Source organism: Brassica oleracea, chromosome C5, assembly GCF_000695525.1.
Source record: "Brassica oleracea var. oleracea cultivar TO1000 chromosome C5, BOL, whole genome shotgun sequence".
NCBI classification, from domain to species: domain Eukaryota; kingdom Viridiplantae; phylum Streptophyta; class Magnoliopsida; order Brassicales; family Brassicaceae; genus Brassica; species Brassica oleracea.
Window position 1 is genome coordinate 33646315 of NC_027752.1, and position 12512 is coordinate 33658826.

General features: G+C 39.2%; 3 protein-coding genes across 3 annotated transcripts; 2 read left to right on the forward strand and 1 right to left on the reverse strand.

Moving 5' to 3' along the window:
* The first annotated feature begins 982 nt into the window (after positions 1–982).
* On the forward strand, positions 983–3274 carry LOC106296068 (cell differentiation protein RCD1 homolog). Its single transcript, XM_013732118.1, has 9 exons — positions 983–1294; positions 1432–1503; positions 1654–1743; positions 1855–1897; positions 2073–2179; positions 2345–2440; positions 2519–2709; positions 2796–2865; positions 2960–3274. The coding sequence occupies exons 1-9, from the start codon at positions 1127–1129 to the stop codon at positions 3059–3061; spliced, it is 939 nt and encodes a 312-aa protein (XP_013587572.1). The 5' UTR covers positions 983–1126; the 3' UTR covers positions 3062–3274.
* LOC106296067 (uncharacterized protein YMR315W) lies at positions 3254–6026 on the reverse strand. Its single transcript, XM_013732117.1, has 12 exons — positions 5867–6026; positions 5575–5715; positions 5422–5470; positions 5128–5145; positions 4847–4962; positions 4654–4767; positions 4361–4411; positions 4181–4269; positions 4033–4093; positions 3865–3942; positions 3665–3772; positions 3254–3561 (listed from the first exon to the last, which is right to left on the reverse strand). The coding sequence occupies exons 1-12, from the start codon at positions 5993–5995 to the stop codon at positions 3448–3450; spliced, it is 1068 nt and encodes a 355-aa protein (XP_013587571.1). The 5' UTR covers positions 5996–6026; the 3' UTR covers positions 3254–3447.
* A 186-nt stretch (positions 6027–6212) lies between these two features.
* Positions 6213–10782, forward strand: LOC106343197 (DNA topoisomerase 6 subunit B). The gene is made up of 18 exons (XM_013782348.1): positions 6213–6445; positions 6524–6576; positions 6663–6760; positions 6854–6959; positions 7092–7229; positions 7391–7442; positions 7552–7616; positions 7821–7927; positions 8134–8236; positions 8331–8416; positions 8526–8722; positions 8836–8951; positions 9104–9189; positions 9362–9434; positions 9753–9844; positions 9946–10084; positions 10160–10429; positions 10516–10782. The coding sequence occupies exons 1-18, from the start codon at positions 6361–6363 to the stop codon at positions 10663–10665; spliced, it is 2016 nt and encodes a 671-aa protein (XP_013637802.1). The 5' UTR covers positions 6213–6360; the 3' UTR covers positions 10666–10782.
* Positions 10783–12512: the final 1730 nt, after the last annotated feature.

Genomic DNA, 12512 nt, shown 5'->3' on the forward strand with positions numbered 1-12512 from the left:
AAGCTAATTTTTCTGGAAGCTCCTCGACTTCAAGACAGGATCAGAAGATAGATGTTGGTGGGAGGTTAATCAAGGGAATACTTCAGAGAAGTGAGACGGCCTAGCCAGACTTCATCTTTTGTACAGCCTGAGCAAAGAGTGGAACCCACAAAACACGAGAGAAGAAAAAACAAAACACGAAATTAACATATTCAGATCTTCTCTCTTGCATGTCTAACATCTGGCACCGACGAAACTCAATACCCACGGCAGACGAAGCTGATGCAAGTAAACCTCTCATCAATCATGCTTAAAATCAATCTACGCTTTTCAATCTCACAAAATAAGAAACAATTTTACCTACATGAATCAGGAAATTAGTGCCCACATTCCCGACATAGAAAAAAAAGGAGTTGAAATCCTAACAATTTTTTCAGTATTAGACTAAACCACAGATTCAAGGACCAGTTATTTTGAAACCCTAACATTTTAAATCCAAATTTATTATCTTTTTCCATGCACTATTTGATTTATATACAAACAACTACCTAAGTAAACACTAACAAGTTCCATCACCCTCAACTTTGAACATATAAAATATAAAAATATCAACATATGACTTCGTCGTTCATTCTTATATCAAACTCATCAACCTATGTAATATCCAAAGTCCCATCAATCACATTACAGATAAAAAACAATAAAATTTCGTAAACAAAACTATACAATACACCTATAATGTAGCCGACTCCACGCTTGCGCGGAGACTATGCACCAAGATCAAAGTCATGTGTGCTCATTATCTCACATTTCTTTCGTTACTTTCCAAACACTTAAAGAATAATATACTAGTATATAAACACTTATAAATATACATAAATATTTCTTTATCTCATCTAATTCACAACAAATTTAAATTACTCCAAAGAAGAAGAAAAAAGATCACGGGATTGCTTGGGAAAAACAAGAAAAAAGAAAGACTAAAAAAAGGAAGAAAGAACAAGGTCCTAATTGTCATTTCCAGAAATACACACAGAACAGAACAGAACAGAGGAGAAACCGAACTCTTCAAACTCGAGAGAAAGGAGGAAAGGTGCAAGTAAACCTACGAGAAAGCGAGAGACAGATAATCGAATCTGGTGGAAGAATGGCGAATCTACCTCCATCTCTCTCCATGGGCACACCTTTCGGCGGTCCCAGCACGTCGGTCGGAGCTCCGGCGAACAAAGATCGAAACTTGGCCTCCGCGGAGCAGTTGGTTCTCGATCTCAGCAATCCTGAACTCAGAGAGAATGCTCTCCTCGAGCTTTCCAAGGTTCTCCTCCTAATCTATAACTGGCTGTCGTTTTTGTTTTGGTCTGAACTCTGATCCAAGAAACAAGAGCTAGGGTTTCGATGATGTGCTTTTGACAATCTCAGTGTCTGAATTAGTTGTTGTCGTTCCTTTTGTAGAAAAGAGAACTGTTTCAGGATTTGGCGCCTCTCTTGTGGAACTCTTTTGGTACCATTGCTGCCTTGTTGCAGGTAATCACTTCAATCTACAAACTTTATGATATTTCTTTTTTTAGAAACTGACGAGTCTACGGATTGCAAAAAGGATTCTTTTCTATCCAAGTGAAAGATACCTAAGCAAAATGCTATTTCATTTGACTAGTTTCTTCTGTTTGCTCGCAGGAGATAGTGTCAATCTACTCTGTTCTTGCTCCTCCTAATCTGACTCCTGCTCAGTCCAACCGTGTCTGCAACTCACTCGCCCTTCTTCAGGTTTTTCACATGGAGATTTCTGTTTTACTCTTTAGCATGTTTGGTTTGATGTTCATGTCTTTTGCCTAACAGATTCCTGACACACTTATTTCTTGTTTTCTTACACTGCAGTGCGTAGCCTCTCATTCCGACACAAGGATGTTATTTTTGAAGGGTAATGTTCGTGTTCTTTTATTTGGGCTATACAAATAATATTGTGTTATCGTATCATCTTGTCTATTTAATGCTATCTGTGGTAGGTTATCTGTTTATTTTATATTTCCTTTATGATTTCAGTTTATTTTATCTGATGAATTGGTTGTTATGTCTTGTTTGTTTCTTATGCACAGCTCACATTCCGTTGTACCTTTACCCCTTCCTGAACACAACGAGTAAGTCAAGACCTTTCGAGTACTTGCGCCTTACTAGCTTAGGTGTCATTGGTGCTCTTGTTAAGGTAAACCATCCCGTCCCTCTACTGTAGCTTGTTTCCCCCTTCTATTTTGAGGTTCCCCAGCATACTCTTGCTGAAGGTGAAGGACTAAAAATTTGTGTAAATAGTAGTCTTTTAGCTAGTTAGTGTATGAAATAAGAAAGATCATTGACATCATTCTTTCACCAGGTTGATGATACAGAGGTCATTAGCTTCCTTCTATCAACCGAAATTATTCCTCTGTGCCTCCGCACCATGGAGATGGGGAGCGAGCTGTCGAAAACTGTAAGCCTTTTATTTAACCTACCATAATATTGTGGATTAATGACTTTTTTACGAATCAACTTGCTGTGATAATGTTAGGTTGCCACATTCATAGTTCAGAAGATCTTGTTGGATGATGTGGGGATGGATTACATCTGCACAACAGCAGAGCGTTTTTTCGCTGTTGGTCGAGTGTTGGGAAACATGGTTCAGTCACTTGTTGAGCAGCCTTCTCCACGTCTTTTGAAGCATATCATCCGTTGTTACCTCCGTTTATCAGACAACCCTAGGTTTGTTTTGCTCATAACAAACTTCCTCAGAGATGGGTGCACATTTTTTTCTAATGCTTGAGGTTTGTCACTTGTGTGTTACTTAGGGCGTGTGCTGCACTCGGAAGCTGTCTCCCTGACTCGCTGCGAGATGGAACCTTCAGCAATTGTCTTCGCGTAAGTCATTTTTCATACAGTGACTCGGGGTTTTGAACTTGTTCGTGTAAGACATGGCAGCTTAGTTGAAACTTGGAGTTGTGCTTGTTTTCAGGAGGATCAAATCGCGAGGAGGTGGCTGCAACAGCTGGTTCACAATGTTGGAGTTGGTCGAGTCCCATCACATCAAGGTGGAGGATTTGAGCACATGCTTTGAGCTGAAACCATCTCAGGCCTATCCTTGTATTGCTTTTTTGTTTGTTTCTAATTTATTCACGTACTTTTGATGCTTTAACTTGGATGATGTGTTATAGGCTTTTGAAATTCTTCTTGTAATTATTTAATAAGCTTTAGAACAGCAAACCTAGAGTGCATAATAGTGCTCGGATAATAAAAGGATTGCTTTGAATTCCCATGAAAATTAATTTCATCAATGCGTCGTGTAGTTATTTAGTAAGCTTCAGTGCATAATAATGATCGGGATATTAAAGGATTGGTTACAAAATAGTTTCGGTTTGAATTTGAATCCCCATGAAACTTTATTCAGACAATGCTTCTCTGGTGGTTCTTGATGTCTTCACAATACTTGTCCGAGCTTCAAAGCTAGAACTTTTTAACGGGAATAACAGCTCCGTTCCTTGCACCAGATTCAAGCATTGCTTCAAGAACAGCAACGTCCCGAGCACCTTCCACGTATGATAGACGAGGCTCTTGCTCCTGCAGCAAATGCGTCAGGACACATTAGGACAGTTTAGATAACAGACCACCAAGGGTTTGAGTTCCTGCTTTACATTTCCAAGGGATAAGATTCGAGGATTACCTTTGAAGTTCCTGAAATGTCCCTGAAGAATGCTTTTAGCTCTTCAGTCACTCCACTGAACGGGTAAAAGATGGTCCTCGATGTCCCTCCTTCCCCGTAAACTGTGGCCTGAAAAGCTCAGAAGATCATAGTCATTTTAGTTTAGTTTCGAGCAAAATATGGATATACTTCAGTTGATCATATGTTAAGAGTATACAAACCATGTAACCATGTCGGCCATCTTGAACTCCACGCTCAAGTTGAACAGTGCCCTTTAATCCTACGACTCTCCATAATATCTAAAACACAGAATTTTCTGTGAGAAAAAAAACTATGGTTCTTAGGCTAAAGCGTTGTGGAAAGCAGAACATCTAAGTCTTACTACATGCCTTTGGAGACCTTGAAGAGACAACCATCACAAAGACTCCAGAGCATCCGTTCTCTAGCTGACTGCAGAGAAAAGAAACGTCCTGGATTAGAGGTATTCATGTGAAATTAGTGTGCTAAGAAAACATGGGTTGATGTATCTAAACTTACAAGTTTGATGTAATGTTGTCTGGTGCAGGTAAAGTCTTATCAACATGTGAGGTGGTGGCTGAGACTGATGTTACCTCACATCCAACAAGCTGTTCATCACAAACCAATACATCAAAATTTTGGCCCAAAAGCGGGATATTCGGAAAAGCGTATTTATTAGTTAATGAAGTTGTACGGTACCATTCTTAACCCTGCAATGTAGTGCACACCCATATCCAAGATGAAACCACCCTGCATATGAAGAGCGGACAGTTAAATATTAACAAAATAACACACAGCTTCGTCGGGATATATATATATATATATGTGTGTGATTGATATAATTGTCAGTGTAAAGCAAAATGATTCTGGCAGGATGATAGCATTTGGAGCCATAAAATTCTTAAGTTACAATTTAAGTAAGCAGCGTGTTAGGGAGATGCAACAGAGCCTGATAGAAAAAGATTGTGGCAAAAACAGAAAGCATTACGTACGTCCAAGTTTCGTCTCCAGGAGCTTGAGAAGTAAGGATTGGAACTGTTCATTGATCCCTCGATAATAAGTTGGACGTTCATCATATCCCCAATTTCTTCCACTAGTTTCTTCAACTGCCAAAAAAGTCAAATCATGAGATCTAATGTTAGTTGCTCAACCGGAAGTGCCAGGAAGACACTAAGTAGCATTTACCTCAACAAAAGCTGGTTCAAAACGATAATTTTCAGCCACAGCCCAGATTGGACGGCATGGGGAATCAGTAGAAATATTTTTATAGCTTGTCATTGCAGTTTCAATCTCACCGATTGCTGCAACAAAAAACGGTGTTAAAGCACAAGGGAGAAAGCATATCGTCTAGACTTCACAGTCAGAAAATGACTCTGGGACAGAGTAATCTCTCATGTAATAAGGATGGATGAAACTTAAACAAGATGACAAGCTGGTTTAAACAAGAGCAGTGATCATCAACTTACAAGCAGCAGCTGGCTTCTCTGCAAACCAATCCGGACAGCAACATACACACGAAGAAAGAAGAAAAATCTTTAGTGTTTTAAGGTGGGACACATTTGCAAGGAGCAATAACATAGTTTCATAAAAGCAAATTATTCCCATGTTTAGCAAAGGCAAGAAGAAGTCAAGATGGCAAAAACTTGCAAAATTTCATTCACAAAAGTAACAATAGTAGCAGAAGGCGGATCATCCATGTTAGAGCAATCAAAGGCAGCTAAAGATGCATTCTTTTCGGATTAAAGAAGTGGAAAAGTCACCTTGAAGGACGTGCTTTCCTGCCTTGAGCATCTTTAGCGACATTTCAACCTAAAAATCATAAGATTTTGAGTTCACTCAACTTGTGTTTGTAAAGAAAAAAACGTAGGCAAAATTGGTTGGTAATGTTTCAACTGTATGATTAAAGGATATACCTGGGTTTGGCCAGCAATGACAACAGCAACACCAAGTATGGAAGTGTCTTGAATGATCTCATTCAGACCTTCATCTCCCCATTTGCACTCCACTCCAGGAAAATGCTTTCGTGCTACCTCCACAGCTCCTTTCGCAGATTCCTTCAACACAAAGATGATAAGGAAGCAAGCCTAATGGTGTATTGGTAACTGTTACATAAGCTACAGATCGACTATTAAAATCATCTCCCATATCACGCGCAGTGATCTATATAGCCCACGCTTTCAAAACTGAAAGAAGGAGAATAGTTACCTCAGAACGGCTCCAAATGGCTTTGAGGTTGACGAGATCGGAGATCTCAGCTAACCGAGGAATGTACTGCGTCTTGACGAAGATCCCAGCTCCGAGAATAGCAATTCCAGGTGGTGAAGGATTCGCCATTTTCGTTTTTTTTTTTTTTCTCTGTTTAAGATTTTTGAATCTGATCCAAGCAAACAAATAAAAGGACAAATTACAGTTGCTGCTTACTCAACCGCAAACGCCATATGTATCGTAACCGCTTTGCTTATCGAATCCAATCGCAAACGCTCACTGAATCGAATAACTTCATCGTATAAATTACAGGTTTACCCCTAGAATCAACCTCTCTCTTATCGATTTCCCGAACTTCCCTCCTTTCATATAACCAACCCTAGATATCCCTGCTTCGAATTTGGGGGATCGGATCTAGTCTTGTACTCGATTGATCCGATTTTTTTATTTTCTTTCTTTTTCTAATTTTTTTTTGGTTGGTTCAATCTTTCTCGATGGCGGGAGGTGATAGTCCAGCTGAAACGAAGAAGGGAAGCTCCAAGACCTCTAAGAACAGTAAAGAGAGCACTCTCAAGCAGAGTAATGCTACTACTTTACCTTCGCATTCCAGAGTGTTAATTGAGCTGAATTAAAAGTAATATCTTTTGAATTTTGCAGAATCTCCAGCTGAGTTTTTCGCCGAGAACAAGAACATTGCTGGATTCGATAATGTGAGTTCCGAGTCCTTTGTTTCAATTCAAAAACAATGGAACCTTAATGGCCGATTAGTTTCAAATTGGGTTTTGATATTTTTCAGCCAGGGAAGTCGCTGTACACTACAGTGAGAGAGCTTGTTGAAAATGCTCTTGATTCTTCTGAGTCCATCTCTGAGCTCCCTGAGGTTGAAGTTACTATGTACGTTGTCTTCCCTTCATTTACCCATCTATCAGGATATGTAAAATCTATATCTTTCTTCCTTTCATTGACTGTCTTGTTCTCTTTTGAAAGCGAAGAGATTGGAAAATCTAAGTTCAATTCCATGATTGGTCTCATTGATCGGGAACGTGTTGACACCAAGCTCTATGATGACTATGAGACTGACAAGGCCCGTGAGGTGCCTCCAACTCTCTCTCTCTCTTAATTATCTCACTCTGTCTGGTGGTTAAAGCAGCTTTTGTTTCACTCTTCTGCAATCTTCTGGATTGTTAACAATTCTGATTTTTGGTAGTTATTTCCTGCTTTGTAGAAAAGGTTAGTAAAGGAAGCTCGTGCCAGCGAGATACAAGCCAAAAATTTGGCTTCAGGAAAGAAAAACAAAGAGCCTGGAGTCTCTAAGGTTTTAAAGGCCCGTGGGGAAGCATCCTATTACAAGGTTACATGTAAGGTGAGTATTTTGAATAATCTTTGTTTTAATTCTACAGAAATTGGTGTGAGCAATTTGAGTTTCAAGGGTTAGTAACAGTGACAGCCATATACACCTGCAGAATCTAAATATGTTCTTTTGCCTGTTTTTTTTAGATCTGACTTGAGTTGATCATAATGTAGGATAATGGTAAGGGGATGCCACACGATGACATCCCGAATATGTTTGGCAGAGGTAAATAGCTAATGACCACCCTCACTTCCCCTATTAATTTAGCCTGGCGTATCAACCTTATAAAAAGCTTTTGTCCCGAGGCTAGATCTAATATTTGTTCTTCTTACAGTTCTGTCTGGGACCAAGTATGGACTGAAGCAAACTCGTGGAAAGTTTGGTTTAGGGGCAAAGATGGTACTGTTTGCTTCTTTTGATTTCTTATATAGCATGTTTAATATCTGTGCTTGGCCTTGTACTACTGCATGAGATTCTGAGGTGAATTTATTCTTTACGTGGAGAGTGTATGCATTAAATATGGAATGTTACCCTTCATATCTAAAGTTTTCCTAGAGAACCTGTTTAACTCTTCTATTTTCTCTGTTTTCTCCTGGCGTGCAGGCTTTAATTTGGTCCAAAATGAGTACAGGCCTCCCCATAGAGATATCTTCATCTATGAAGAGCCAAAACTATGTTACGTTCTGCAGATTGGATATTGATATTCACAGGTACCCCTTGAATACATGAACAGCTTCTCGGAAGCTATCTACCTAACTGTTTATGTTTCTGCATGTGACAATAATAGCCATGAATCCTTTGAATAGTCGACGTATTCTCATGATTATCTGTGTATCATTTGACTGTTTCGAATCTTTTAAGAAAGTCATCATTTAGCTCAGCGTCAAAGAATGATCTTTAAATGGTTAACTTGCAGGAACATCCCTCACATTCATCTACACGAGAAGAAGGCCAACAAAGAGAAATGGCATGGGGCCGAAATACAGGTGGTAATTGAGGGAAACTGGACAACATACAGAGTAAGTAGTTTTGATGATCCTTTTGCTGTACCTTATTTCTTTAGATATTTTTGTGTGCACAAATGTCTAACACGTTTTATTTTTTCTTTTCCAGTCAAAGATCTTGCACTACATGCGCCAAATGGCTGTTATCACTCCTTATGCCCAGTTTCTATTTAGATTTATTTCAGAAACACCCGAGTATGATATCTGTCTCTCTCTCTTCTTGCTGCCCTGTCACACATATATATATATCTGTTCACATGCAGCATTATTAAGTTGTTCAATTTTTTTTTTTAATATAATATAGGAAAAATGTCACTGTAAAATTTACTCGAAGAACGGATGTGATGCCCCCAATTCCTATCGAGACAAAGCACCATCCTTCGTCAGTTGACTTGCTGCTTATCAAGCGCCTTGTTACAGACACTTCCAAAAAGACCCTTCTGCAGTTTCTTCAGAATGAATTTGTGAATATTAACAAAAAACTTGCAGCGCGATTAATTGGTAAGTATGACACCGATCTCTTTTGTTATATAAGTTTGAATGTCGATATAATATAAAGAAAACCATCTATAATATCCCTCGAGTCAAAGCAATCACTTTTTTTTTTCTTTCAGGGGAAATGGGACCCGATTTCAGCCCTGGCATGGCTGTCAAGTCTGTGACATCTCAGCAAATGGTGCGCATACATCAGTTATTCCGCCAAGCTAAATTCGACGACCCTAGTGGTGATGTAAGCATCTGCTTTCTCTTAACTGTACATTGGGAACTGTTTCATTATTCCTATGTCTCTCTTGAGGCTCTTTTAAAAGTTTAATTTGGTAGAGCATCTGGATTATTGCAAAAAGTTAGTTCTCATTATACTCTGTTTTTTTTTTCTTGTAGTGTCTTAGCCCGGCAGGAGAATACAATCTTCGTCTAGGGATTATCAAGGAGCTGCATCCAGATATGGTGGCAACGCATTCAGGCAGGTTGTCAATTCAACCCTCAATTTTCTGCCAGTGCATCCGAATTTAAATATGGAGTGCTATAATAGTTTATCTTATAGTAATCTCATCTGTCAAGCTTTACCTATACGTTTTTTGTGGTTAGCCTGGGCTTTGTTTCTTAAAGTGTTGACACCTTCCTGGAAACTATGTTCAGTGCTCAGGTCTTTGAAGGTCATCCTTTTATTGTTGAAGCTGGTGTTAGTGTGGGTGGAAGAGATGTGAAACAGGCAAGTCATATCCTCCTTTTGTTTATTCATTTGTAATCCATTCGCAGCCAATCTTGCAAACAAACTCAAAAGAGAGTAGTTCCCAGCGGTTAAATATTGCTTTTACGTGTTACCACATAAGTGAAGTAAAATTTAGCATGGATGACATCCGTTTCTCTTTTATAAAACCATGAAGAAACATAATGAGAAATAGAATCGAGTTTCTCGACTTGGAAAATAAAAGTGATCTTCTTGACGTTATTCCTTCAGTACTTATCTTGATCTCACAATATTATCTTTTATTTTCATATGGGGACTTTGTTGGAAATGGAATGACAGGGGATAAACATATTCCGTTTTGCAAACCGTATTCCTCTCCTTTTTGAACAAGGAGGTGATGTTGTGACCAGAACAGCCTTAAAGAGAATCAAGTGAGAAGACTTTCTAAGTTTGCTAGCTACATCTCTTTTGATTTGGTATCTTTCTCCAACTTTTTTTTTGACTAATGGGGGGGAATTGATAACTTTTGCAGTTGGAATAGCTATAAGATTAACCAAACGCAAGATAAAATAGGAGTATTTGTGAGCATAGTGAGTACAAAAATTCCTTTCAAAGGGACAGGGAAAGAATACATAGGAGACGACATCAGTGAGATAGCTACTGCAGTCAAGGTAACCTCAGACTTCTCGACGTCATCTGCTGCAGCTTGCTAAAGCTAACATTTGTCATTTTTTTCTTCCAACAAGTCTGCAATTCAACAATGCTGCATCCAACTGAAATCCAAAATAGTCAAGAGACTTCAAGCACGCGAACAACAAGAGAGAAAACGCAGTTTGAGCAGGTACATCCCTGATGCAACGGGAGCGGTGTACGAGGTCCTAAAACAAATGACTGAAGAACATACGAAAAAGAGAAAGCGTTACAAAGAGGAAGAAACCGCTATGCTTGAGAAAGTGTCTAAACTTATAATCACAAAAGAAACATTGAAAGAAAAGCTTGCTGAGCATGTGGAACAGGTTTGCATCAATCACTCTTATTTTAAGTTATAACTGCATCATCTTCATCACTTTTGTATTTGATGAATCCTTGCAATGGTTTTCAGGTGGATTACGAGATGGCATTAGAGTATGCAACACAGAGTGGAGTGAGTGAAGAACCCAGAGAAAATATACATCTCCAACAATTGAATCCCAACCATTCCAACTTCATTGATCTTCACAGTCCGACCTTTGTCTTCAGGCTCATCTTGTAAACTGTTTCTATTACTATTTTCGACTCATCACTATTATAATTTGCAGTCCCATTTCTTCACTTTCTTGTGTGTGTGTGTTTTGTGTAAGAATAAATTTCGTTTGGGAGTTTTCAGACACTCGAAAAGTGCAAAAGGAAATCATAAAATATTTATGATTCGTTTCAACAAACGTGTTGGAGGACGTGATGATAATTATTTATAATAATCTTGAGCTCGGAAACTTATTAATGTCGTAAAATAAGAGAATATAATCTGGATGTTTATATCTTATTCATAAACATAAAGAGTCATTTATATATAGAGAATTACACCGTCGAATTACTTGCAGAATAATGGAAAGACTAGAAAAAAGAAATACAAATATGCAAAGAGTACAAATAAAGAAAAGGGAAACTAGGGTTTGTCTCTCTCTAGCCACCGGCACTCTCTCTAGGACGCGGCCGTCTCTCTCTCTCTAGGTATGGACCGGTTATGGACATCCACAATATGATTTATAACACTCCCCCTTGGATGCCATAACCATACAGAGTTTGTAATACGCTTTAGATGTTGTCTCATTAAAACCTTATCAGGAAAACCCAGTGGGACAAAACCATGGTGAAGGAAAAAGAGTACAACACGTATTACTCTCCCTGTTCTGAACATCACTGAAGGTCTTTCAGTCTACGCATCTCAATCTGATGCGTGAGCTTCCTAAACGTGTAGGTAGGAAGTGATTTGGTGAACAGGTCGGCTGAGTTGTCACTGGAACGCACTTGGACGACTTGGACCTCGCCGGCTTTCTGAAGCTCGTGCGTGAAGAAGAACTTAGGCAGTATGTGCTTCGTCCGGTCTCCTTTGATGTAGCCATCCTTAAGCTGAGCAATGCAAGCTGCATTGTCCTCATACATCACGGTTGGTGCGTCATTGCCTTCGGTCATCCCATAATCAACTCGAATATGGTTGGTCATGGACCGTAACCACACAGATTCGCGGCTGGCCTCGTGAATAGCCAAGATTTCCAAACAGTTTGATGAAGTGGCCTCGATTGTCTGCTTCATGGAACGCCATGAGATGGCCGTACCACCATGAGTAAAGACGTAGCCGGTCTGTGATCGAGCACTGTGAGGATCCGAGAGATAACCTGCATCAGCAAAGCCAACTAATCCTTCTGTGTTATGGTTAGTATAAAATAAACCCAAGTTTTTCGTTCCCTGCAGGTAACGAAGAATATGTTTAATCCCGTCCCAGTGCCTTTGGGTTGGACAAGAGTTAAATCTAGACAATAGATTCACGGCAAAACATATATCTGGTCGTGTGTGACTAGCCAGATACATCAAAGCTCCTATGGCACTGAGATATGGCACTTCGGGACCAAGGACATCTTCATCGTCCATCTTAGGACGGAATGGATCAGTGTCCAGGCCGAGAGACCTCACGTCCATGGGGTTAGATAAGGGGTGAGACTCGGCCATGTTAAATCTCTTAAGTATTTTTTGTGTATATGCCATTTGATGCACAAGGATTCCATCTCTTATGTACTCAAGCTGTAATCCCAAACAAAATTTCGCTTTTCCTAGATTTTTCATCTCGAATTCTTTTTTAAGATATTCAACTGTTTGAGAAATCTCTCCAGAGGTTCCTAGGATATTCAAATCATCAACATACACTGCTATGATTACAAAGCCCTGGCCGAATTTCTTTATAAAGATACAAGGGCTGAACGGATCATTCTTATATCCCTCTTTCACTAAGTACTCACTTAGACTATTGTACCACATTCGGCCTGATTGTTTCAATCCATAAAGTGATTTTTTCAACTTTATACAGTGTTGTTCTCGAGTACTCGATTTTTTTTTCAACTCTAT